This window comes from Oncorhynchus kisutch, unplaced genomic scaffold, assembly GCF_002021735.2.
Source record: "Oncorhynchus kisutch isolate 150728-3 unplaced genomic scaffold, Okis_V2 scaffold180, whole genome shotgun sequence".
Classification (NCBI taxonomy): domain Eukaryota; kingdom Metazoa; phylum Chordata; class Actinopteri; order Salmoniformes; family Salmonidae; genus Oncorhynchus; species Oncorhynchus kisutch.
In genome coordinates, this window is record NW_022262127.1 from 27501 (window position 1) to 55000 (window position 27500).

At 45.4% G+C, this 27500-nt stretch overlaps 1 protein-coding gene across 1 annotated transcript in view; it reads left to right on the forward strand.

Moving 5' to 3' along the window:
- The window catches only part of LOC116360705 (armadillo-like helical domain-containing protein 3), a 64757-nt gene that overhangs the window by 20919 nt on the left and 16338 nt on the right, over positions 1–27500 (forward strand). Inside the window, 7 exon segments of the mRNA XM_031815676.1 lie at positions 1097–1190; positions 5349–5450; positions 6762–6820; positions 8731–8796; positions 8871–8940; positions 9260–9320; positions 9727–9815. Of these exon segments, the coding sequence (XP_031671536.1) occupies positions 1097–1190; positions 5349–5450; positions 6762–6820; positions 8731–8796; positions 8871–8940; positions 9260–9320; positions 9727–9815 (541 nt within the window).

Genomic DNA, 27500 nt, shown 5'->3' on the forward strand with positions numbered 1-27500 from the left:
GTCGCTAGAAACAAAACTACTACTACTGTCGCTAGGAACAAAACTACTACTACTGTCGCTAGAAACAAAACTACTACTACTGTCGCTAGGAACAAAACTACTACTACTGTCGCTAGGAACAAAACTACTACTACTGTCGCTAGAAACAAAACTACTACTACTGTCGCTAGGAACAAAACTACTACTACTGTCGCTAGGAACATCTTTTTCTTCTACTTTATCATTTTTTCTATTTTCTCCTGTTTTCGCTCAGGTGAAGTTAAACTACTATTTATAGAAACAAAATGTATTCTATTTAAAAAATATATTTTGGCTTTGAGGCAAAGAAGTTGATTGTTTCCTTCCTCCGCTTGGGAGGAGGCGGACAGAGAGGGTGAGGGAGGCGGACAGAGAGGGTGAGGGAGGCGGACAGAGAGGGTGAGGGAGGCGGACAGAGAGGGTGAGGGAGGCGGACAGAGAGGGTGAGGGAGGGAGGCGGACAGAGAGGGTGAGGGAGGGAGGCGGACAGAGAGGGTGAGGGAGGGAGGCAGACAGAGAGGGTGAGGGAGGGAGGCAGACAGAGAGGGTGAGGGAGGGAGGCAGACAGAGAGGGTGAGGGAGGGAGGCAGACAGAGAGGGTGAGGGAGGGAGGCAGACAGAGAGGGTGAGGGAGGGAGGCAGACAGAGAGGGTGAGGGAGGGAGGCAGAGAGGGTGTGAGTGAGGGAGGCAGAGGGAGAGAGAGAGGGAGAGAGAGAGGGGGAGAGTGAGGGTGGAAGGCAGAGAGAGGGTGAGGGTGGGAGGTATAGAGAGAGGGGGTGAGGGCGGAGATAAAGAAGGGGGAGGGGTAATTGGTTCTTTTTCTAAAGTTCTTTTAGTTCTATCAGATGCCAGCATCTCTGATGTCTGATAGTGTTGTATAGAATGACCTGACGCTGTTTGGAGAGAGGAGGAGAGGAGAACAAATAGGGGGAATTGTCTTTGTTCTGGTTTCATCTGCTCAGCTTTCCTTGAAAGTCATGTGTTCTCTCTCCCTCTAATCCCACTATCTCTCTGTCTGCCTCCTCTACCTCTCTTTCTTCTCCTCACTCATTTGCTCTGTCACCTGTCAATCAACAGAGTCACCCAGAGATTGACATCCCGACCTCTCCCATCACCCCTGTTCCGACCACTCCCACGACGCCGCTTGGCACAACCCCGCTCTCTATGGACAGTGAGTAACATGATTGGTCCGGACTCTGGGTCCACCTTGTTCCATGAACGAATGACATTTACAGATTAATTATTGACTGAATGAAATGAAACCTTTATTAGTAGTAATAATCACTAGTGTTTAAATTGATGTAGTTACTATTTTTTTAATCTTTCCTGTTTTCTGTTACTGGGGTAATTCTGGAAAATGGAACAGTTGGCCAGAGTCAACCAAGACCCCTCCACTCCTTTAGTTCCCCTTCACTCCTTTAGTTCCCCTCCACTCCTTTAGTTCCCCTCCACTCCTTTAGTTCCCCTCCACTCCTTTAGTCCCCCTCCACTCCTTTAGTTCCCCTCCACTCCTTTAGTTCCCCTCCACTCCTTTAGTTCCCCTCCACTCCTTTAGTTCCCCTCCACTCCTTTAGTCCCCCTCCACTCGTTTAGTTCCCCTCCACTCCTTTAGTTCCCCTCCACTCCTTTAGTTCTCCTTCACGCCTTTAGTTCCCCTCCACTCCTTTAGTTCCCCTCCACTCCTTTAGTCCCCCTCCACTCCTTTAGTTCCCCTCGACTCCTTTAGTTCCCCTCCACTCCTTTAGTTCCCCTCCACTCCTTTAGTTCCCCTCCACTCCTTTAGTTCCCCTCCACTCCTTTAGTTCCCCTTCACTCCTTTAGTTCCCCTTCACTCCTTTAGTTCCCCTCCACTCCTTTAGTTCCCCTTCCCCCTTAAAACCAGTGGACATAGGAGGAAACATTTTAACAAGCGTCTGAAACATTCTGTTTTAAAGAAATACGTTTCTCGTCATTGTTTTTGGCCGTCTATTTCTGATAACCCCTCCATACACGTGCGCCACACGAACACACACAATCTGAACCTGTTCAGTTCACGTGCAATGTAACTGTTAAAACATGCATGGTGTGTGTTTCTCGCTAAAAGCCATTTGCTGTATGAAATATTAACGGAACTGGCTTCAAATACAGATGAATCTTTCAGGTAGAGAACCATGTCACCACACACACACACACGCACACGCACACGCACACGCACACGCACACACACACACACACACACACACACACACACACACACACACACACACACACACACACACACACACACACACACACACACACACTTACACTTACACTTACACTTACACTTACTTTTCCCCCCTGTGGACCATGTGCTTGGCTGGTTCATGGCCATGATGTCATAACCAGTCGTCCTGATCCAGGATTGGTGGGATGAGGACAAATCAAAATGGAGGTAGGAGTCTGGGGTGAATTAGAAGTTGTTGGCTCCTGTTTTATCTGTGAAACTAGCCTCTGAGATGTGAGATCCACCTGACTGTCTCGTGTAGCGTCTTGACTAGCTAATAGTGGATCACTTCATAGCTTCTCTTCTTGTCTCTACCGACAGTAAAGCTCATTATTAGGTTGAACGTTCAACATTCAAATAACATTACATTAACATTACTATGAAGTTAAATTAACGTTGTTGAACATAAATGGCCGTGTTTCTCTCCCTACCAGTGATGGATGTTGCAGTGGAGTTGTTGTGAGGTTGAGGGGTCTCTCCCTGGAGTTGTTGAGGGGTCCATCCCTGGAGTTGTTGAGGGGTCTCTCCCTGGAGTTGTTGAGGGGTCTCTCCCTGGAGTTGTTGAGGGGTCTCTACCTGGAGTTGTTGAGGGGTCCATCCCTGGAGTTGTTGTGAGGTTGAGGGGTCTCTCCCTGGAGTAGTTGAGGGGTCTCTCCCTGGAGTTGTTGAGGGGTCTCTCCCTGGAGTTGTTGAGGGGTCTCTCCCTGGAGTTGTTGAGGGGTCTCTCCCTGGAATTGTTGAGGGGTCTCTGCCTGGAGTTGTTGAGGGGTCTCTCCCTGGAGTTGTTGAGGGGTCTCTCCCTGGAGTTGTTGAGGGGTCTCTCCCTGGAGTTGTTGAGGGGTCTCTCCCTGGAGTTGTTGAGGGGTCTCTCCCTGGAGTTGTTGAGGGGTCTCTCCCTGGAGTTGTTGAGGGGTCTCTCCCTGGAATTGTTGAGGGGTCTCTCCCTGGAGTTGTTGAGGGGTCTCTCCCTGGAGTTGTTGAGGGGTCTCTCCCTGGAGTTGTTGAGGGGTTGTGAGGTCTCTCCCTGGAGTTGTGAGGTTGAGGGGTCTCTCCCTGGAGTTGGGAGGTTGAGGGGTCTCTCCCTGGAGTTGTTGAGAGGTTGAGGGGTCTCTCCCTGGAGTTGTTGAGCGGTCTCTCCCTGGAGTTGTTGAGAGGTTGAGGGGTCTCTCCCTGGAGTTGTTGTGAGGTTGAGGCGTCTCTCCCTGGAGTTGTTGGGTGGTTGAGGGGTCTCTCCCTGGAGTTGCTGTGAGGTTGAGGGGTCTCTCCCTGGAGTTGTTGGGAGGTTGAGGGGTCTCTCCCTGGAGTTGTTGTGAGGTTGAGGGGTCTCTCCCTGGAGTTGCTGTGGGGTCTCTCCCTGGAGTTGCTGTGAGGTTGAGGGTCTCTCCCTGGAGTTGTTGAGGGGCCCTCCCTGGAGTTGTTGTGAGGTTGAGGGGTCTCTCCCTGGAGTTGTTGAGAGGTTGAGGGGTCTCTCCCTGGAGTTGTTGAGAGGTTGAGGGGTCTCTCCCTGGAGTTGTTGAGAGGTTGAGGGGTCTCTCCCTGGAGTTGTTGTGAGGTTGAGGCGTCTCTCCCTGGAGTTGTTGGGTGGTTGAGGGGTCTCTCCCTGGAGTTGCTGTGAGGTTGAGGGGTCTCTCCCTGGAGTTGCTGTGGGGTTGAGGGGTCTCTCCCTGGAGTTGTTGAGGGGTCTCTCCCTGGAGTTGTTGAGGGGTCTCTCCCTGGAGTTGTTGAGGGGTCTCTCCCTGGAGTTGTTGAGGGGTTTCTCCCTGGAGTTGTTGAGGGGTTGAGGGGTCTCTCCCTGGAGTTGTTGAGGGGTCTCTCCCTGGAGTTGTTGAGGGGTTGAGGGGTCTCTCCCTGGAGTTGTTGAGGGTCTCTCCCTGGAGTTGTTGAGGGGTTGAGGGGTCTCTCCCTGGAGTTGTTGAGGGGTCTCTCCCTGGAGTTGTTTAGGGGTTGAGGGGTCTCTCCCTGGAGTTGTTGAGGGGTCTCTCCCTGGAGTTGTTTAGGGGTTGAGGGGTCTCTCCCTGGAGTTGTTGAGGGGTCTCTCCCTGGAGTTGTTGAGGGGTTGAGGGGTCTCTCCCTGGAGTTGTTGAGGGGTCTCTCCCTGGGATTGTTGAGGGGTCTCTCCCTGGAGTTGTTGAGGGGTCTCTCCCTGGAATTGTTGAGGGGTCTCTCCCTGGAATTGTTGACGGGTCTCTCCCTGGAGTTGTTGGGTGGTTGAGGGGTCTCTCCCTGGAGTTGCTGTGAGGTTGAGGGGTCTCTCCCTGGAGTTGCTGTGGGGTTGAGGGGTCTCTCCCTGGAGTTGTTGAGGGGTCTCTCCCTGGAGTTGTTGAGGGGTCTCTCCCTGGAGTTGTTGAGGGGTCTCTCCCTGGAGTTGTTGAGGGGTCTCTCTCTGGAGTTGTTGAGGGGTCTCTCCCTGGAGTTGTTGAGGGGTCTCTCCCTGGAGTTGTTGAGGGGTCTCTCCCTGGAGTTGTTGAGGGGTCTCTCCCTGGAGTTGTTGAGGGGTCTCTCCCTGGAGTTGTTGAGGGGTCTCTCCCTGGAGTTGTTGAGGGGTTTCTCCCTGGAGTTGTTGAGGGGTCTCTCCCTGTAGTTGTTGAGGGGTCTCTCCCTGGAGTTGTTGAGGGGTTTCTCCCTGGAGTTGTTGAGGGGTCTCTCCCTGTTAAAGGACCTGTGCTTTATATTTCCACTATGAGGTTGGAATAATGCTGTGAAATTGTGAGATAAAGTGCTAATGTCCTTTTAGTGTAAGAGCTGTTTGAAACCACTGCCTGGAATGTCTGTTTTGGTGGGTGGAGTTTTGACCTTTCTGGTGACATCACCAGGCTCTAAATTAATTAATAGACCAATAAGAGAGTTCCAAACGTTTCTGCCAACCACGGCACATTTTCAGTTTCCCCCTCCCCACCCAGACCCCTCCCAGACTGTCCTAGCTAAATCCTTGCTTCATGCCAAGAAGGGATTTGAGTTTTTTTGGACCGTTTTATTTGAAAACAGTCACAGTAAAGTTCTTAGCTGTTACCCAAATGGATCTTTCAACGTTTCAACATAACATTAGTATAATGTTGAACCAACGTTGTGTGTCCTGCTTTCCAGTGATGAACTCTTCAGAACTTCCCCTGGATCCTAACCTTCAGACCAGTAACCTGCTCATCACCTTCCTCAAGTACTCCTCCATCGTCATGCAGGACACCAAAGGTTTAAATACACGGCTATCTCTCTCTATCTCTCTATCTCTCTCTATCTCTATCTATCTCTCTCTATCTCTCTACCTCTCTCTATCTCTCTACCTCTCTCTATCTCTCTATCTCTCTCTATCTCTCTACCTCTCTCTATCTCTCTAGCTCTCTCTATCTCTCTAGCTCTCTCTATCTCTCTCTCTCTCTCTCTCTCTCTCTCTACCTCTCTCTATCTCTCTACCTCTCTCTATCTCTCTACCACTCTCTCTCTCTCTCTACCACTCTCTCTCTATCTACCACTAATCTCTCTCTCACTATCTCTCTCTATCTCTCACTATCTCTCTCTATCTCTCATTATCTCTCTCTATCTCTACCACTATCTCTCTCTCTACCACTATCTCTCTCTCTACCACTCTCTCTCTCTCTCTCTCTCATTCTCTCTCTCTCTCTCTCTCTCTTTCTCTACCACTCTCCTCTCTCTCTCTCTCGCTCTCTCTCTCTCTCTCTCTCATTCTCTACCACTCTCTCTCTCTCTCTCTTTCTCTACCACTCTCTCTCTACCACTCTCTCTACCTCTCTCTCTCTCTCTCTCTCTCTCTCTCTCTCTCTCTCTCTCTCTCTCTCTCTCTCTCTCTCTCTCTCTCGTTACCTCTACCTCTATCAGTTCTCCCAACCTCATTCCACGGAGGATCTAATGTCGGCTGGTTTTTGGTTAGAGTTCCTTATTAATTAGTGAGCTTAATTCAGCAATCGTTTTTTAAATAGGCAAGTTAGTTAAGAACAAATTCTTATTTACAATCACGGCCTAGCCCGGCCAAACCCTAACCCGAACGATGCTGGGCCAATTGTGCGCCGCCCTATGTGTCTCCCAATCACGTCCGGTTGTGATACAGCCCAGTATTCGAACCAGGGTCTGTAGTGACGCCTCTTGCACAGAGATGCAGTGCTTTGGATCGCTGCGCCACCTGGCAGCCCTAAACAAGAAAATAATGAAGTCCAAGGGAGGAGTGAAAACCCACAGACACTCAGTCCTCCGTGGAATGAGTTAACACGTGATCTATATCTATCTATACCCTCTATCACTTCATCATATACTCCTCCACAGTCAGACTCTCTCTATCTCTGTCCTCTATCACTTCATCATATACTCCTCCACAGTCAGACTCTCTCTATCTCTGTCCTCTGTCACTTCATCATATACTCCTCCACAGACACTCAGTCCTCCGTGGAATGAGTTAACACGTGATCTATATCTATCTCTACCCTCTATCACTTCATCAAATACTCCTCCACAGTCACTCTCTCTCTTTCTCTGTCTCTCTCTCTCCAGATGAACACAGACTCAACAGTGCCAGACTCTGTCTCATCATCCTCACCTGTATAACGGAGGTATGTGCACCTGTGTGACGGAGGTATGTACACCTGTGTGACGGAGGTATGTACACGAGGTATGTACACCTGTGTGACGGAGGTATGTACACCTGTGTGACGGAGGTATGTACACCTGTGTAACGGAGGTATGTACACCTGAGTGACGGCGGTATGTACACCTGTGTGACGGCGGTATGTACACCTGTGTGACGGAGGTATGTACACCTGAGTGACGGCGGTATGTACACCTGTGTGACGGCGGTATGTACACCTGTATAACAGAGGTATGTACACCTGTATAACAGAGGTATGTACACCTGTATAACAGAGGTATGTACACCTGTGTGACGGAGGTATGTACACCTGTGTGACGGAGGTATGTACACCTGTATAACGGAGGTATGTACACCTGTGTGACGGAGGTATGTACACCTGTATAACGGAGGTATGTACACCTGTATAACGGAGGTATGTACACCTGTATAACGGAGGTATGTACACCTGTGTGACGGAGGTATGTACACCTGTGTGACGGAGGTATGTACACCTGTGTGACGGAGGTATGTGCACCTGTATTACGGAGGTATGTACACCTGTGTGACGGAGGTATGTACACCTGTATAACGGAGGTATGTACACCTGTGTGACGGAGGTATGTACACCTGTATAACAGAGGTATGTACACCTGTATTACGGAGGTATGTACACCTGTGTGACGGAGGTATGTACACCTGTATAACGGAGGTATGTACACCTGTGTGACGGAGGTATGTACACCTCTGTGACGGAGGTATGTACACCTGTGTATGCTGATGTCTTTCTCTCTGTCCTATAGGACCAGTATGATGTCTTTCTCCCTGTCCTATAGGACCAGTATGATGTCTTTCTCTCTGTCCTATAGGACCAGTATGATGTCTTTCTCTCTGTCCTATGGGACCAGTATGATGTCTTTCTCTCTGTCTTTCTCTCTGTCCTATGGGACCAGTATGATGTCTGTCTCTCTGTCCTATAGGACCAGTATGATGCCTGTCTCTCTGTCCTATAGGACCAGTATGATGTCTGTCTCTCTGTCTTTCTCTCTGTCCTATAGGACCAGTATGATGTCTGTCTCTCTGTCTTTCTCTCTGTCCTATAGGACCAGTATGATGTCTTTATCTCTGTCCTATAGGACCAGTATGATGTCTGTCTCTATGTCTTTCTCTCTGTCCTATAGGACCAGTATGCTGATGTCTTTCTCTCTGTCCTATAGGACCAGTATGATATCTTTCTCTCTGTTCTATAGGACCAGTATGATGTCTTTATCTCTGTTCTATAGGACCAGTATGATGTCTTTATCTCTGTCCTATAGGACCAGTATGATGTCTGTCTCTATGTCTTTCTCTCTGTCCTATAGGACCAGTATGCTGATGTCTTTCTCTCTGTCCTATAGGACCAGTATGATATCTTTCTCTCTGTTCTATAGGACCAGTATGATGTCTTTATCTCTGTTCTATAGGACCAGTATGATGTCTGTCTCTCTCTGTCCTATAGGACCAGTATGATGTCTTTCTCTCTCTGTCCTATAGGACCAGTATGATGTCTTTATCTCTGTTCTATAGGACCAGTATGATGTCTGTCTCTCTGTCTTTCTCTCTGTCCTATAGGACCAGTATGATGTCTGTCTCTCTGTCCTATCGGACCAGTATGATGTCTGTCTCTCTGTCCTATAGGACCAGTATGATGTCTTTCTCTCTGTCTTTCTCTCTGTCCTATGGGACCAGTATGATGTCTGTCTCTCTGTCCTATAGGACCAGTATGATGTCTGTCTCTCTGTCCTATAGGAACAGTATGATGATGTCTTTCTCTCTGTCCTATAGGACCAGTATGCTGATGTCTTTCTCTCTGTCCTATAGGACCAGTATGCTGATGTCTTTCTCTCTGTCCTATAGGACCAGTATGCTGATGCCTTTCTCCATGACGACAACATGAACTTCAGAGTCAATCTACACAGAATGGTAAGTGTGTGTGTGTGTGCGTGCGTGCGTGCGTGTGTGTGTGTGTGTGTTCAACCTGCGTTCTGTGTATACAGCCCATGAGACACAGGAAGAAGGCAGCAGAGAAGAACGTCCCGTCCAGACCACTGGTGTGTGCTGTTCTAGGTACGTGGAACCATTCAACATGGTCTAGTCTGTAGTCCGTGTTGTAGCTGTGGATCAGAGCATTAAGAGCTTCATATACATTGTACAGTAAAGGCTCTGTCTGTCTGTCTGTCTGTCTGTCTGTCTGTCTCTCTGTCTCTCTCTGTCTCTCTCTGTCTCTCTCTTCTCTGTCTCTCTATCTCTCTCTCTCTGTCTCTGTCTCTATCTCTCTGTCTCTCTCTCTCTCTGTCTCTCTCTCTCTCTCTGTCTCTCTCTCTCTCTCTGTCTCTCTATCTCTCTGTCTCTATCTCTCTGTCTCTGCGTCTCTCTGTCTCTCCAGATCTGATGGTTGAGTTCATCGTAACTCATATGATGAAGGACTTTCCTATGGATCTCTACATGTAAGACGGCTGCCCTGTGTCTCACACTTTACAATCAACCAAACATGTTACTACACTACCCAGATGCGTACATTACAAGTGTGTTTAATCATGATACTTGTGTGTGTATGGTGTGTGTATGGTGTGTGTATGGTGTGTGTATGGTGTGTGTATGGTGTGTGTATGGTGTGTGTATGGTGTGTGTATGGTGTGTGTATGGTGTGTGTATGGTGTGTGTCTGGTGTGTGTGTCTGGTGTGTGTGTATGGTGTGTGTATGGTGTGTGTATGGTGTGTGTATGGTGTGTGTCTGGTGTGTGTGTATGGTGTGTGTCTGGTGTGTGTCTGGTGTGTGTATGGTGTGTGTATGGTGTGTGTATGGTGTGTCTATGGTGTGTCTATGGTGTGTGTATGGTGTGTGTCCACCAGGCGTTGTGTACAGGTGATTCACAAGCTGATCTGCTACCAGAAGAAATGCAGAATCAGGTTACACTATACCTGGAGAGAACTGTGGTCAGGTAGGAACACACACACACACGCAACACACACACACACACACACACACATTCAGAATACACACATTCAGAACACACACACAACATACACACACACACATCCAGAACACACACACACACACACATACACACATTCAGAACACACACACACACGCAACACACACACACACACACACACACACACACACACACACACACACACACGCAACACACACACACACACATTCAGAACACACACACACACATTCAGAACACACACAGCAATTAGGAAATTGTGTCGTCTGCCATTTGACAGGCAGCATGTCCATGTTCCGCTCATGTGATCGATGTACCAGACCCATCTGGGTGTGTAACGTGATGAGGGCGTCCAGCTCGGTGCCCAGGACGACAGAAGTCACATTTAGAATGTGTTCATTCATATCAACAGTAGGACACAAATCACATTTAGAATGTGTTCATTCATATCAACAGAAGTCACATTTAGAATGTGTTCATTCATATCAACAGAAGTAACATTTAGAATGTGTTCATTCATATCAACAGGACGACAGAAGTCACATTTAGAATGTGTTCATTCATATCAACAGGACGACAGAAGTCACATTTAGAATGTGTTCATTCATATCAACAGAAGTAACATTTAGAATGTGTTCATTCATATCAACAGGACAGAAGTCACATTTAGAATGTGTTCATTCATATCAACAGGACGACAGAAGTCACATTTAGAATGTGTTCATTCATATCAACAGGACGACAGAAGTCACATTTAGAATGTGTTCATTCATATCAACAGAAGTAACATTTAGAATGTGTTCATTCATATCAACAGGACGACAGAAATCACATTTAGAATGTGTTCATTCATATCAACAGGACGACAGAAGTCACATTTAGAATGTGTTCATTCATATCAACAGAAGTCACATTTAGAATGTGTTCATTCATATCAACAGAAGTCACATTTAGAATGTGTTCATTCATATCAACAGGACGACAGAAGTCACATTTAGAATGTGTTCATTCATATCAACAGAAGTCACATTTAGAATGTGTTCATTCATATCAACAGGAGGACAGAAGTCACATTTAGAATGTGTTCATTCATATCAACAGGACGACACAAATCACATTTAGAATGTGTTCATTCATATCAACAGGAGGACACAAATCACATTTAGAATGTGTTCATTCATATCAACAGGAGGACACAAATCACATTTAGAATGTGTTCATTCATATCAACAGGAGGACACAAATCACATTTAGAATGTGTTCATTCATATCAACAGGAGGACACAAATCACATTTAGAATGTGTTCATTCATATCAACAGGACGACAGAAGTCACATTTAGAATGTGTTCATTCATATCAACAGGACATGTTGAGGAGGCAATGCCGTGTTCTTCTTGCTGAATTCTGATTCTCACTTTGAAGACGTTAGATGAACTGTCCACATGTACTTTTCATCAACAAGACGAGTCACAAACAGCTAAATCACTAGCCTGTCAGTCTACTGTCCCCCATACTAGAAACGTTCACCTGTTCTATTGGTCAACTTGTGGAGAAAGAAATAGCCTATACCAAACAGACTCTGGGACAGTTTGGGAAGATAGATGCTAAATTCATACAACCAGTAGGACCAGGCTACGTTAAAAAACATTAAGTAGTGAGGCTGATGCAACAGATCAGAGCGTTTATCTTAAAATGTTGATCAACTATTATTTATTCACATTATAAGAGCAGAGGTAGGCAGAAGGCAGAAGGCAGAAGGCAGAAGGCAGTAGGCAGAAGACAGAAGGCAGTAGGCAGAAGGTGGTAGGCAGAAGGCAGTAGGCAGTAGGTGGTAGGCAGAAGGCAGAAGGCAGTAGGCAGAAGGTGGTAGGCAGAAGGCAGTAGGCAGTAGGCAGAAGGCAGAAGGCAGTAGGCAGAAGGTGGTAGGCGGTAGGCAGAAGGCAGTAGGCAGAAGGCAGTAGGCAGTAGGCAGAAGGCAGAAGGCGGTAGGCAGAAGGTGTTAGGCAGTAGGCAGAAGGTGTTAGGCGGTAGGCAGTAGGCAGTAGGCAGAAGGAAGTAGACAGAAGGCAATAGGCAGAAGGCAGTAGGCAGAAGGCAGTAGGCAGAAGGCAGTAGGCAGTAGGCAGAAGGCAGTAGGCAGAAGGCAGTAGGCAGAAGGCAGTAGGCAGAAGGCAGTAGGCAGAAGGCAGAAGGCAGTAGGCTGTGTGTGAATGTTGGTTACATAATGAAATTAACTGGAGGGAAACCGTTGTCAAACAGCACCAGACATGACAACAGTTTCATGTGACAGAGATGAAAATACCTGGTAGAAATGTAGGAGGGGACATCTGATACACAACAACTAGCAGGGGTTGATAATACGACTAGGATTGTTCCTTTAGCTACTGGACAACGAGAGGAAGTTGATATAAAAGATTTGCCTCCACGGATATGGTCTGATTTTAGACTCCTTTGAGGCAAGCTAAGACATGCTTCATAATATGCAGTGAAAAGTTCAGGTTTCAATCAAGTATGTTTTCAAAATGCCTACTGCCTCCATCTCACTGCAACGTGTTGTGTGATGAGGTGATGAAGTCTTCCTGTTCATAGTGTTGTGTGATGAAGTCTTCCTGTTCATAGTGTTGTGTGATGAAGTCTTCCTGTTCATAGTGTTGTGTGATGAAGTCTTCCTGTTCATAGTGTTGTGTGACGAGGTGATGAAGTCTTCCTGTTCATAGTGTTGTGTGATGAAGTCATCCTGTTCATAGTGTTGTGTGACGAGGTGATGAAGTCTTCCTGTTCATAGTGTTGTGTGATGAAGTCGTCCTGTTCATAGTGTTGTGTGACGAGGTGATGAAGTCTTCCTGTTCATAGTGTTGTGTGATGAAGTCGTCCTGTTCATAGTGTTGTGTGACGAGGTGATGAAGTCGTCCTGTTCATAGTGTTGTGTGACGAGGTGATGAAGCCGTCCTGTTCATAGTGTTGTGTGACGAGGTGATGAAGTCTTCCTGTTCATAGTGTTGTGTGACGAGGTGATGAAGTCTTCCTGTTCATAGTGTTGTGTGACGAGGTGATGAAGTCTTCCTGTTCATAGTGTTGTGTGATGAAGACGTCCTGTTCATAGTGTTGTGTGATGAGGTGATGAAGTCTTCCTGTTCATAGTGTTGTGTGACGAGGTGATGAAGTCGTCCTGTTCATAGTGTTGTGTGATGAAGTCTTCCTGTTCATAGTGTTGTGTGATGAAGTCTTCCTGTTCATAGTGTTGTGTGACGTGGTGATGAAGTCATCCTGTTCATAGTGTTGTGTGATGAAGTCTTCCTGTTCATAGTGTTGTGTGATGAAGTCGTCCTGTTCATAGTGTTGTGTGATGAGGTGATGAAGCCTTCCTGTTCATAGTGTTGTGTGATGAAGTCTTCCTGTTCATAGTGTTGTGTGATGAAGTCGTCCTGTTCATAGTGTTGTGTGATGAAGTCGTCCTGTTCATAGTGTTGTGTGATGAGGTGATGAAGTCGTCCTGTTCATAGTGTTGTGTGACGAGGTGATGAAGTCTTCCTGTTCATAGTGTTGTGTGACGAGGTGATGAAGTCGTCCTGTTCATAGTGTTGTGTGACGAGGTGATGAAGTCTTCCTGTTCATAGTGTTGTGTGACGAGGTGATGAAGTCGTCCTGTTCATAGTGTTGTGTGACGAGGTGATGAAGTCTTCCTGTTCATAGTGTTGTGTGATGAAGCCGTCCTGTTCATAGTGTTGTGTGACGAGGTGATGAAGTCTTCCTGTTCATAGTGTTGTGTGACGAGGTGATGAAGTCGTCCTGTTCATAGTGTTGTGTGATGAAGTCTTCCTGTTCATAGTGTTGTGTGACGAGGTGATGAAGTCGTCCTGTTCATAGTGTTGTGTGACGCGGTGATGAAGTCGTCCTGTTCATAGTGTTGTGTGAAGAGGTGATGAAGTCTTCCTGTTCATAGTGTTGTGTGATGAAGTCTTCCTGTTCATAGTGTTGTGTGATGAAGTCTTCCTGTTCATAGTGTTGTGTGATGAAGTCTTCCTGTTCATAGTGTTGTCTAATGAAGTCTTCCTGTTCATAGTGTTGTGTGATGAAGTCGTCCTGTTCATAGTGTTGTGTGACGAGGTGATGAAGTCTTCCTGTTCATAGTGTTGTGTGACGAGGTGATGAAGTCTTCCTGTTCATAGTGTTGTGTGACGAGGTGATGAAGTCGTCCTGTTCATAGTGTTGTGTGATGAAGTCTTCCTGTTCATAGTGTTGTGTGACGAGGTGATGAAGTCGTCCTGTTCATAGTGTTGTGTGACGAGGTGATGAAGTCTTCCTGTTCATAGTGTTGTGTGATGAAGTCTTCCTGTTCATAGTGTTGTGTGATGAAGTCGTCCTGTTCATAGTGTTGTGTGACGAGGTGATGAAGTCATCCTGTTCATAGTGTTGGGTGACGAGGTGATGAAGTCGTCCTGTTCATAGTGTTGTGTGATGAAGTCTTCCTGTTCATAGTGTTGTGTGACAAGGTGATGAAGTCGTCCTGTTCATAGTGTTGTGTGACGCGGTGATGAAGTCGTCCTGTTCATAGTGTTGTGTGACGAGGTGATGAAGTCTTCCTGTTCATAGTTTTGTCTGATGAAGTCTTCCTGTTCATAGTGTTGTGTGATGAAGTCGTCCTGTTCATAGTGTTGTGTGACGAGGTGATGAAGTCTTCCTGTTCATAGTGTTGTGTGACGAGGTGATGAAGTCTTCCTGTTCATAGTGTTGTGTGACGAGGTGATGAAGTCTTCCTGTTCATAGTGTTGTGTGACGAGGTGATGAAGTCTTCCTGTTCATAGTGTTGTGTGACGAGGTGATGAAGTCGTCCTGTTCATAGTGTTGTGTGATGAAATCGTCCTGTTCATAGTGTTGTGTGACGAGGTGATGAAGTCTTCCTGTTCATAGTGTTGTGTGATGAAGTCGTCCTGTTCATAGTGTTGTGTGACGAGGTGATGAAGTCGTCCTGTTCATAGTGTTGTGTGACGAGGTGATGAAGCCGTCCTGTTCATAGTGTTGTGTGACGAGGTGATGAAGTCTTCCTGTTCATAGTGTTGTGTGACGAGGTGATGAAGTCTTCCTGTTCATAGTGTTGTGTGACGAGGTGATGAAGTCTTCCTGTTCATAGTGTTGTGTGATGAAGACGTCCTGTTCATAGTGTTGTGTGATGAGGTGATGAAGTCTTCCTGTTCATAGTGTTGTGTGACGAGGTGATGAAGTCGTCCTGTTCATAGTGTTGTGTGATGAAGTCTTCCTGTTCATAGTGTTGTGTGATGAAGTCTTCCTGTTCATAGTGTTGTGTGACGTGGTGATGAAGTCATCCTGTTCATAGTGTTGTGTGATGAAGTCTTCCTGTTCATAGTGTTGTGTGATGAAGTCGTCCTGTTCATAGTGTTGTGTGATGAAGTCTTCCTGTTCATAGTGTTGTGTGATGAAGCCGTCCTGTTCATAGTGTTGTGTGACGAGGTGATGAAGTCTTCCTGTTCATAGTGTTTTGTGACGAGGTGATGAAGTCTTCCTGTTCATAGTGTTGTGTGACGAGGTGATGAAGTCTTCCTGTTCATAGTGTTGTGTGATGAAGTCTTCCTGTTCATAGTGTTGTGTGATGAAGTCTTCCTGTTCATAGTGTTGTGTGATGAAGTCTTCCTGTTCATAGTGTTGTCTGATGAAGTCTTCCTGTTCATAGTGTTGTGTGATGAAGTCGTCCTGTTCATAGTGTTGTGTGACGAGGTGATGAAGTCTTCCTGTTCATAGTGTTGTGTGACGAGGTGATGAAGTCTTCCTGTTCATAGTGTTGTGTGACGAGGTGATGAAGTCGTCCTGTTCATAGTGTTGTGTGATGAAGTCTTCCTGTTCATAGTGTTGTGTGACGAGGTGATGAAGTCGTCCTGTTCATAGTGTTGTGTGACGCGATGATGAAGTCGTCCTGTTCATAGTGTTGTGTGACGAGGTGATGAAGTCTTCCTGTTCATAGTGTTGTGTGATGAAGTCTTCCTGTTCATAGTGTTGTGTGATGAAGTCTTCCTGTTCATAGTTTTGTCTGATGAAGTCTTCCTGTTCATAGTGTTGTGTGATGAAGTCGTCCTGTTCATAGTGTTGTGTGACGAGGTGATGAAGTCTTCCTGTTCATAGTGTTGTGTGACGAGGTGATGAAGTCTTCCTGTTCATAGTGTTGTGTGACGAGGTGATGAAGTCTTCCTGTTCATAGTGTTGTGTGATGAAGTCTTCCTGTTCATAGTGTTGTGTGACGAGGTGATGAAGTCGTCCTGTTCATAGTGTTGTGTGATGAAATCGTCCTGTTCATAGTGTTGTGTGACGAGGTGATGAAGTCTTCCTGTTCATAGTGTTGTGTGATGAAGTCGTCCTGTTCATAGTGTTGTGTGACGAGGTGATGAAGTCGTCCTGTTCATAGTGTTGTGTGACGAGGTGATGAAGCCGTCCTGTTCATAGTGTTGTGTGACGAGGTGATGAAGTCTTCCTGTTCATAGTGTTGTGTGACGAGGTGATGAAGTCTTCCTGTTCATAGTGTTGTGTGACGAGGTGATGAAGTCTTCCTGTTCATAGTGTTGTGTGATGAAGACGTCCTGTTCATAGTGTTGTGTGATGAGGTGATGAAGTCTTCCTGTTCATAGTGTTGTGTGACGAGGTGATGAAGTCGTCCTGTTCATAGTGTTGTGTGATGAAGTCTTCCTGTTCATAGTGTTGTGTGATGAAGTCTTCCTGTTCATAGTGTTGTGTGACGTGGTGATGAAGTCATCCTGTTCATAGTGTTGTGTGATGAAGTCTTCCTGTTCATAGTGTTGTGTGATGAAGTCGTCCTGTTCATAGTGTTGTGTGATGAGGTGATGAAGCCTTCCTGTTCATAGTGTTGTGTGATGAAGTCTTCCTGTTCATAGTGTTGTGTGATGAAGTCGTCCTGTTCATAGTGTTGTGTGATGAAGTCTTCCTGTTCATAGTGTTGTGTGATGAAGCCGTCCTGTTCATAGTGTTGTGTGACGAGGTGATGAAGTCTTCCTGTTCATAGTGTTTTGTGACGAGGTGATGAAGTCTTCCTGTTCATAGTGTTGTGTGACGAGGTGATGAAGTCTTCCTGTTCATAGTGTTGTGTGATGAAGTCTTCCTGTTCATAGTGTTGTGTGATGAAGTCTTCCTGTTCATAGTGTTGTGTGATGAAGCCGTCCTGTTCATAGTGTTGTGTGACGAGGTGATGAAGTCTTCCTGTTCATAGTGTTGTGTGACTAGGTGATGAAGTCTTCCTGTTCATAGTGTTGTGTGATGAAGTCTTCCTGTTCATAGTGTTGTGTGATGAAGTCTTCCTGTTCATAGTGTTGTGTGATGAAGTCTTCCTGTTCATAGTGTTGTGTGATGAAGTCTTCCTGTTCATAGTGTTGTGTGATGAAGTCGTCCTGTTCATAGTGTTGTGTGATGAAGTCTTCCTGTTCATAGTGTTGTGTGATGAAGTGATGAAGTCTTCCTGTTCATAGTGTTGTGTGATGAAGTCGTCCTGTTCATAGTGTTGTGCGACGAGGTGATGAAGTCGTCCTGTTCATAGTGTTGTGTGATGAAGTCTTCCTGTTCATAGTGTTGTGTGATGAAGCCGTCCTGTTCATAGTGTTGTGTGACGAGGTGATGAAGTCTTCCTGTTCATAGTGTTGTGTGATGAAGTCGTCCTGTTCATAGTGTTGTGTGACGAGGTGATGAAGTCTTCCTGTTCATAGTGTTGTGTGATGAAGTCGTCCTGTTCATAGTGTTGTGTGACGAGGTGATGAAGTCATCCTGTTCATAGTGTTGGGTGACGAGGTGATGAAGTCGTCCTGTTCATAGTGTTGTGTGATGAAGTCTTCCTGTTCATAGTGTTGTGTGACGAGGTGATGAAGTCGTCCTGTTCATAGTGTTGTGTGACGCGGTGATGAAGTCGTCCTGTTCATAGTGTTGTGTGACGAGGTGATGAAGTCTTCCTGTTCATAGTGTTGTGTGATGAAGTCTTCCTGTTCATAGTGTTGTGTGATGAAGTCTTCCTGTTCATAGTGTTGTCTGATGAAGTCTTCCTGTTCATAGTGTTGTCTGATGAAGTCTTCCTGTTCATAGTGTTGTGTGATGAAGTCGTCCTGTTCATAGTGTTGTGTGACGAGGTGATGAAGTCTTCCTGTTCATAGTGTTGTGTTACGAGGTGATGAAGTCTTCCTGTTCATAGTGTTGTGTGACGAGGGTGATGAAGTCGTCCTGTTCATAGTGTTGTGTGACGAGGTGATGAAGTCGACCTGTTCATAGTGTTGTGTGATGAAGTCGTCCTGTTCATAGTGTTGTGTGACGAGGTGATGAAGTCTTCCTGTTCATAGTGTTGTGTGACGAGGTGATGAAGTCGTCCTGTTCATAGTGTTGTGTGACGAGGTGATGAAGTCTTCCTGTTCATAGTGTTGTGTGACGAGGTGATGAAGTCGTCCTGTTCATAGTGTTGTGTGACGAGGTGATGAAGTCTTCCTGTTCATAGTGTTGTGTGACGAGGTGATGAAGTCTTCCTGTTCATAGTGTTGTGTGACGAGGTGATGAAGTCGTCCTGTTCATAGTGTTGTGTGACGAGGTGATGAAGTCTTCCTGTTCATAGTGTTGTGTGATGAAGTCTTCCTGTTCATAGTGTTGTGTGACGAGGTGATGAAGTCGTCCTGTTCATAGTGTTGTGTGACGAGGTGATGAAGTCTTCCTGTTCATAGTGTTGTGTGATGAAGTCTTCCTGTTCATAGTGTTGTGTGATGAAGTCTTCCTGTTCATAGTGTTGTGTGACGTGGTGATGAAGTCATCCTGTTCATAGTGTTGTGTGATGAAGTCTTCCTGTTCATAGTGTTGTGTGATGAAGTCGTCCTGTTCATAGTGTTGTGTGATGAGGTGATGAAGCCTTCCTGTTCATAGTGTTGTGTGATGAAGTCTTCCTGTTCATAGTGTTGTGTGATGAAGTCGTCCTGTTCATAGTGTTGTGTGATGAAGTCGTCCTGTTCATAGTGTTGTGTGATGTGGTGATGAAGTCTTCCTGTTCATAGTGTTTTGTGACGAGGTGATGAAGTCTTCCTGTTCATAGTGTTGTGTGACGAGGTGATGAAGTCTTCCTGTTCATAGTGTTGTGTGATGAAGTCTTCCTGTTCATAGTGTTGTGTGATGAAGTCTTCCTGTTCATAGTGTTGTGTGATGAAGCCGTCCTGTTCATAGTGTTGTGTGACGAGGTGATGAAGTCTTCCTGTTCATAGTGTTGTGTGACTAGGTGATGAAGTCTTCCTGTTCATAGTGTTGTGTGATGAAGTCTTCCTGTTCATAGTGTTGTGTGACGAGGTGATGAAGTCGTCCTGTTCATAGTGTTGTGTGACTAGGTGATGAAGTCTTCCTGTTCATTGTGTTGTGTGATGAGGTGATGAAGTCTTCCTGTTCATAGTGTTGTGTGATGAAGTCTTCCTGTTCATAGTGTTGTGTGATGAAGTCTTCCTGTTCATAGTGTTGTGTGATGAAGTCTTCCTGTTCATAGTGTTGTGTGATGAAGTCGTCCTGTTCATAGTGTTGTGTGATGAAGCCGTCCTGTTCATAGTGTTGTGTGACGAGGTGATGAAGTCTTCCTGTTCATAGTGTTGTGTGATGAAGTCGTCCTGTTCATAGTGTTGTGTGACGAGGTGATGAAGTCTTTCTGTTCATAGTGTTGTGTGATGAAGTCTTCCTGTTCATAGTGTTGTGTGATGAAGTCGTCCTGTTCATAGTGTTGTGTGACGAGGTGATGAAGTCATCCTGTTCATAGTGTTGGGTGACGAGATGATGAAGTCGTCCTGTTCATAGTGTTGTGTGATGAAGTCTTCCTGTTCATAGTGTTGTGTGACGAGGTGATGAAGTCGTCCTGTTCATAGTGTTGTGTGACGCGGTGATGAAGTCGTCCTGTTCATAGTGTTGTGTGACGAGGTGATGAAGTCTTCCTGTTCATAGTGTTGTGTGATGAAGTCTTCCTGTTCATAGTGTTGTCTGATGAAGTCTTCCTGTTCATAGTGTTGTGTGATGAAGTCGTCCTGTTCATAGTGTTGTGTGACGAGGTGATGAAGTCTTCCTGTTCATAGTGTTGTGTGACGAGGTGATGAAGTCTTCCTGTTCATAGTGTTGTGTGACGAGGTGATGAAGTCGTCCTGTTTATAGTGTTGTGTGATGAAGTCTTCCTGTTCATAGTGTTGTGTGACGAGGTGATGAAGTCGTCCTGTTCATAGTGTTGTGTGATGAAGTCGTCCTGTTCATAGTGTTGTGTGACGAGGTGATGAAGTCTTCCTGTTCATAGTGTTGTGTGACGAGGTGATGAAGTCGTCCTGTTCATAGTGTTGTGTGACGAGGTGATGAAGTCTTCCTGTTCATAGTGTTGTGTGACGAGGTGATGAAGTCTTCCTGTTCATAGTGTTGTGTGATGAAGCCGTCCTGTTCATAGTGTTGTGTGACGAGGTGATGAAGTCTTCCTGTTCATAGTGTTGTGTGACGAGGTGATGAAGTCGTCCTGTTCATAGTGTTGTGTGACGAGGTGATGAAGTCTTCCTGTTCATAGTGTTGTGTGACGAGGTGATGAAGTCTTCCTGTTCATAGTGTTGTGTGACGAGGTGATGAAGTCTTCCTGTTCATAGTGTTGTGTGACGAGGTGATGAAGTCGTCCTGTTCATAGTGTTGTGTGATGAAATCGTCCTGTTCATAGTGTTGTGTGACGAGGTGATGAAGTCTTCCTGTTCATAGTGTTGTGTGATGAAGTCGTCCTGTTCATAGTGTTGTGTGACGAGGTGATGAAGTCGTCCTGTTCATAGTGTTGTGTGACGAGGTGATGAAGCCGTCCTGTTCATAGTGTTGTGTGACGAGGTGATGAAGTCTTCCTGTTCATAGTGTTGTGTGACGAGGTGATGAAGTCTTCCTGTTCATAGTGTTGTGTGACGAGTTGATGAAGTCTTCCTGTTCATAGTGTTGTGTGATGAAGACGTCCTGTTCATAGTGTTGTGTGATGAGGTGATGAAGTCTTCCTGTTCATAGTGTTGTGTGACGAGGTGATGAAGTCGTCCTGTTCATAGTGTTGTGTGATGAAGTCTTCCTGTTCATAGTGTTGTGTGATGAAGTCTTCCTGTTCATAGTGTTGTGTGACGTGGTGATGAAGTCATCCTGTTCATAGTGTTGTGTGATGAAGTCTTCCTGTTCATAGTGTTGTGTGATGAAGTCGTCCTGTTCATAGTGTTGTGTGATGAGGTGATGAAGCCTTCCTGTTCATAGTGTTGTGTGATGAAGTCTTCCTGTTCATAGTGTTGTGTGATGAAGTCGTCCTGTTCATAGTGTTGTGTGATGAAGTCGTCCTGTTCATAGTGTTGTGTGACGAGGTGATGAAGTCTTCCTGTTCATAGTGTTGTGTGACGAGGTGATGAAGTCGTCCTGTTCATAGTGTTGTGTGACGAGGTGATGAAGTCTTCCTGTTCATAGTGTTGTGTGACGAGGTGATGAAGTCTTCCTGTTCATAGTGTTGTGTGACGAGGTGATGAAGTCGTCCTGTTCATAGTGTTGTGTGACGAGGTGATGAAGTCTTCCTGTTCATAGTGTTGTGTGATGAAGTCTTCCTGTTCATAGTGTTGTGTGATGAAGTCTTCCTGTTCATAGTGTTGTGTGACGTGGTGATGAAGTCATCCTGTTCATAGTGTTGTGTGATGAAGTCTTCCTGTTCATAGTGTTGTGTGATGAAGTCGTCCTGTTCATAGTGTTGTGTGATGAGGTGATGAAGCCTTCCTGTTCATAGTGTTGTGTGATGAAGTCTTCCTGTTCATAGTGTTGTGTGATGAAGTCGTCCTGTTCATAGTGTTGTGTGATGAAGTCGTCCTGTTCATAGTGTTGTGTGATGTGGTGATGAAGTCTTCCTGTTCATAGTGTTTTGTGACGAGGTGATGAAGTCTTCCTGTTCATAGTGTTGTGTGACGAGGTGATGAAGTCTTCCTGTTCATAGTGTTGTGTGATGAAGTCTTCCTGTTCATAGTGTTGTGTGATGAAGTCTTCCTGTTCATAGTGTTGTGTGATGAAGCCGTCCTGTTCATAGTGTTGTGTGACGAGGTGATGAAGTCTTCCTGTTCATAGTGTTGTGTGACTAGGTGATGAAGTCTTCCTGTTCATAGTGTTGTGTGATGAAGTCTTCCTGTTCATAGTGTTGTGTGACGAGGTGATGAAGTCGTCCTGTTCATAGTGTTGTGTGACTAGGTGATGAAGTCTTCCTGTTCATTGTGTTGTGTGATGAGGTGATGAAGTCTTCCTGTTCATAGTGTTGTGTGATGAAGTCTTCCTGTTCATAGTGTTGTGTGATGAAGTCTTCCTGTTCATAGTGTTGTGTGATGAAGTCTTCCTGTTCATAGTGTTGTGTGATGAAGTCGTCCTGTTCATAGTGTTGTGTGATGAAGCCGTCCTGTTCATAGTGTTGTGTGACGAGGTGATGAAGTCTTCCTGTTCATAGTGTTGTGTGATGAAGTCGTCCTGTTCATAGTGTTGTGTGACGAGGTGATGAAGTCTTTCTGTTCATAGTGTTGTGTGATGAAGTCTTCCTGTTCATAGTGTTGTGTGATGAAGTCGTCCTGTTCATAGTGTTGTGTGACGAGGTGATGAAGTCATCCTGTTCATAGTGTTGGGTGACGAGATGATGAAGTCGTCCTGTTCATAGTGTTGTGTGATGAAGTCTTCCTGTTCATAGTGTTGTGTGACGAGGTGATGAAGTCGTCCTGTTCATAGTGTTGTGTGACGCGGTGATGAAGTCGTCCTGTTCATAGTGTTGTGTGACGAGGTGATGAAGTCTTCCTGTTCATAGTGTTGTGTGATGAAGTCTTCCTGTTCATAGTGTTGTCTGATGAAGTCTTCCTGTTCATAGTGTTGTGTGATGAAGTCGTCCTGTTCATAGTGTTGTGTGACGAGGTGATGAAGTCTTCCTGTTCATAGTGTTGTGTGACGAGGTGATGAAGTCTTCCTGTTCATAGTGTTGTGTGACGAGGTGATGAAGTCGTCCTGTTTATAGTGTTGTGTGATGAAGTCTTCCTGTTCATAGTGTTGTGTGACGAGGTGATGAAGTCGTCCTGTTCATAGTGTTGTGTGATGAAGTCGTCCTGTTCATAGTGTTGTGTGACGAGGTGATGAAGTCTTCCTGTTCATAGTGTTGTGTGACGAGGTGATGAAGTCGTCCTGTTCATAGTGTTGTGTGACGAGGTGATGAAGTCTTCCTGTTCATAGTGTTGTGTGACGAGGTGATGAAGTCTTCCTGTTCATAGTGTTGTGTGATGAAGCCGTCCTGTTCATAGTGTTGTGTGACGAGGTGATGAAGTCTTCCTGTTCATAGTGTTGTGTGACGAGGTGATGAAGTCGTCCTGTTCATAGTGTTGTGTGACGAGGTGATGAAGTCTTCCTGTTCATAGTGTTGTGTGACGAGGTGATGAAGTCTTCCTGTTCATAGTGTTGTGTGACGAGGTGATGAAGTCTTCCTGTTCATAGTGTTGTGTGACGAGTTGATGAAGTCTTCCTGTTCATAGTGTTGTGTGATGAAGACGTCCTGTTCATAGTGTTGTGTGATGAGGTGATGAAGTCTTCCTGTTCATAGTGTTGTGTGACGAGGTGATGAAGTCGTCCTGTTCATAGTGTTGTGTGATGAAGTCTTCCTGTTCATAGTGTTGTGTGATGAAGTCTTCCTGTTCATAGTGTTGTGTGACGTGGTGATGAAGTCATCCTGTTCATAGTGTTGTGTGATGAAGTCTTCCTGTTCATAGTGTTGTGTGATGAAGTCGTCCTGTTCATAGTGTTGTGTGATGAGGTGATGAAGCCTTCCTGTTCATAGTGTTGTGTGATGAAGTCTTCCTGTTCATAGTGTTGTGTGATGAAGTCGTCCTGTTCATAGTGTTGTGTGATGAAGTCGTCCTGTTCATAGTGTTGTGCGATGAGGTGATAAAGTCTTCCTGTTCATAGTGTTTTGTGACGAGGTGATGAAGTCTTCCTGTTCATAGTGTTGTGTGACGAGGTGATGAAGTCTTCCTGTTCATAGTGTTGTGTGATGAAGTCTTCCTGTTCATAGTGTTGTGTGATGAAGTCTTCCTGTTCATAGTGTTGTGTGATGAAGCCGTCCTGTTCATAGTGTTGTGTGACGAGGTGATGAAGTCTTCCTGTTCATAGTGTTGTGTGACTAGGTGATGAAGTCTTCCTGTTCATAGTGTTGTGTGATGAAGTCTTCCTGTTCATAGTGTTGTGTGACGAGGTGATGAAGTCGTCCTGTTCATAGTGTTGTGTGACTAGGTGATGAAGTCTTCCTGTTCATAGTGTTGTGTGACGAGGTGATGAAGTCGTCCTGTTCATAGTGTTGTGTGACGAGGTGATGAAGTCTTCTTGTTCATAGTGTTGTGTGATGAAGTCTTCCTGTTCATAGTGTTGTGTGATGAAGTCTTCCTGTTCATAGTGTTGTGTGACGTGGTGATGAAGTCATCCTGTTCATAGTGTTGTGTGATGAAGTCTTCCTGTTCATAGTGTTGTGTGATGAAGTCGTCCTGTTCATAGTGTTGTGTGATGAGGTGATGAAGCCTTCCTGTTCATAGTGTTGTGTGATGAAGTCTTCCTGTTCATAGTGTTGTGTGATGAAGTCGTCCTGTTCATAGTGTTGTGTGATGAAGTCGTCCTGTTCATAGTGTTGTGTGATGAGGTGATGAAGTCTTCCTGTTCATAGTGTTTGTGACGAGGTGATGAAGTCTTCCTGTTCATAGTGTTGTGTGACGAGGTGATGAAGTCTTCCTGTTCATAGTGTTGTGTGATGAAGTCTTCCTGTTCATAGTGTTGTGTGATGAAGTCTTCCTGTTCATAGTGTTGTGTGATGAAGCCGTCCTGTTCATAGTGTTGTGTGACGAGGTGATGAAGTCTTCCTGTTCATAGTGTTGTGTGACTAGGTGATGAAGTCTTCCTGTTCATAGTGTTGTGTGATGAAGTCTTCCTGTTCATAGTGTTGTGTGACGAGGTGATGAAGTCGTCCTGTTCATAGTGTTGTGTGACTAGGTGATGAAGTCTTCCTGTTCATTGTGTTGTGTGATGAGGTGATGAAGTCTTCCTGTTCATAGTGTTGTGTGATGAAGTCTTCCTGTTCATAGTGTTGTGTGATGAAGTCTTCCTGTTCATAGTGTTGTGTGATGAAGTCTTCCTGTTCATAGTGTTGTGTGATGAAGTCGTCCTGTTCATAGTGTTGTGTGATGAAGCCGTCCTGTTCATAGTGTTGTGTGACGAGGTGATGAAGTCTTCCTGTTCATAGTGTTGTGTGATGAAGTCGTCCTGTTCATAGTGTTGGGTGACGAGATGATGAAGTCGTCCTGTTCATAGTGTTGTGTGATGAAGTCGTCCTGTTCATAGTGTTGTGTGACGCGGTGATGAAGTCGTCCTGTTCATAGTGTTGTGTGACGAGGTGATGAAGTCTTCCTGTTCATAGTGTTGTGTGATGAAGTCGTCCTGTTCATAGTGTTGTGTGACGAGGTGATGAAGTCTTCCTGTTCATAGTGTTGTGTGACGAGGTGATGAAGTCGTCCTGTTCATAGTGTTGTGTGACGAGGTGATGAAGTCGTCCTGTTTATAGTGTTGTGTGATGAAGTCTTCCTGTTCATAGTGTTGTGTGACGAGGTGATGAAGTCGTCCTGTTCATAGTGTTGTGTGATGAAGTCGTCCTGTTCATAGTGTTGTGTGACGAGGTGATGAAGTCTTCCTGTTCATAGTGTTGTGTGACGAGGTGATGAAGTCGTCCTGTTCATAGTGTTGTGTGACGAGGTGATGAAGTCGTCCTGTTCATAGTGTTGTGTGACGAGGTGATGAAGTCGTCCTGTTCATAGTGTTGTGTGACGAGGTGATGAAGTCTTCCTGTTCATAGTGTTGTGTGACGAGGTGATGAAGTCTTCCTGTTCATAGTGTTGTGTGACGAGGTGATGAAGTCTTCCTGTTCATAGTGTTGTGTGATGAAGCCGTCCTGTTCATAGTGTTGTGTGACGAGGTGATGAAGTCTTCCTGTTCATAGTGTTGTGTGACGAGGTGATGAAGTCGTCCTGTTCATAGTGTTGTGTGATGAGGTGATGAAGTCTTCCTGTTCATAGTGTTGTGTGACGAGGTGATGAAGTCGTCCTGTTCATAGTGTTGTGTGACGAGGTGATGAAGTCTTCCTGTTCATAGTGTTGTGTGATGAGGTGATGAAGTCTTCCTGTTCATAGTGTTGTGTGATGAAGTCTTCCTGTTCATAGTGTTGTGTGATGAAGTCTTCCTGTTCATAGTGTTGTGTGATGAAGTCTTCCTGTTCATAGTGTTGTGTGATGAAGTCTTCCTGTTCATAGTGTTGTGTGATGAAGTCGTCCTGTTCATAGTGTTGTGTGATGAAGTCTTCCTGTTCATAGTGTTGTGTGATGAAGTGATGAAGTCTTCCTGTTCATAGTGTTGTGTGATGAAGTCGTCCTGTTCATAGTGTTGTGTGACGAGGTGATGAAGTCGTCCTGTTCATAGTGTTGTGTGACGAGGTGATGAAGTCTTCCTGTTCATAGTGTTGTGTGATGAAGTCTTCCTGTTCATAGTGTTGTGTGATGAAGTCTTCCTGTTCATAGTGTTGTGTGATGAAGCCGTCCTGTTCATAGTGTTGTGTGACGAGGTGATGAAGTCTTCCTGTTCATAGTGTTGTGTGATGAAGTCGTCCTGTTCATAGTGTTGTGTGACGAGGTGATGAAGTCTTTCTGTTCATAGTGTTGTGTGATGAAGTCTTCCTGTTCATAGTGTTGTGTGATGAAGTCGTCCTGTTCATAGTGTTGTGTGACGAGGTGATGAAGTCATCCTGTTCATAGTGTTGGGTGACGAGATGATGAAGTCGTCCTGTTCATAGTGTTGTGTGATGAAGTCTTCCTGTTCATAGTGTTGTGTGACGAGGTGATGAAGTCGTCCTGTTCATAGTGTTGTGTGACGCGGTGATGAAGTCGTCCTGTTCATAGTGTTGCGTGACGAGGTGATGAAGTCTTCCTGTTCATAGTGTTGTGTGATGAAGTCTTCCTGTTCATAGTGTTGTCTGATGAAGTCTTCCTGTTCATAGTGTTGTGTGATGAAGTCGTCCTGTTCATAGTGTTGTGTGACGAGGTGATGAAGTCTTCCTGTTCATAGTGTTGTGTGACGAGGTGATGAAGTCTTCCTGTTCATAGTGTTGTGTGACGAGGTGATGAAGTCGTCCTGTTCATAGTGTTGTGTGATGAAGTCTTCCTGTTCATAGTGTTGTGTGACGAGGTGATGAAGTCGTCCTGTTCATAGTGTTGTGTGATGAAGTCGTCCTGTTCATAGTGTTGTGTGACGAGGTGATGAAGTCTTCCTGTTCATAGTGTTGTGTGACGAGGTGATGAAGTCGTCCTGTTCATAGTGTTGTGTGACGAGGTGATGAAGTCTTCCTGTTCATAGTGTTGTGTGACGAGGTGATGAAGTCGTCCTGTTCATAGTGTTGTGTGACGAGGTGATGAAGTCTTCCTGTTCATAGTGTTGTGTGACGAGGTGATGAAGTCTTCCTGTTCATAGTGTTGTGTGACGAGGTGATGAAGTCTTCCTGTTCATAGTGTTGTGTGATGAAGCCGTCCTGTTCATAGTGTTGTGTGACGAGGTGATGAAGTCTTCCTGTTCATAGTGTTGT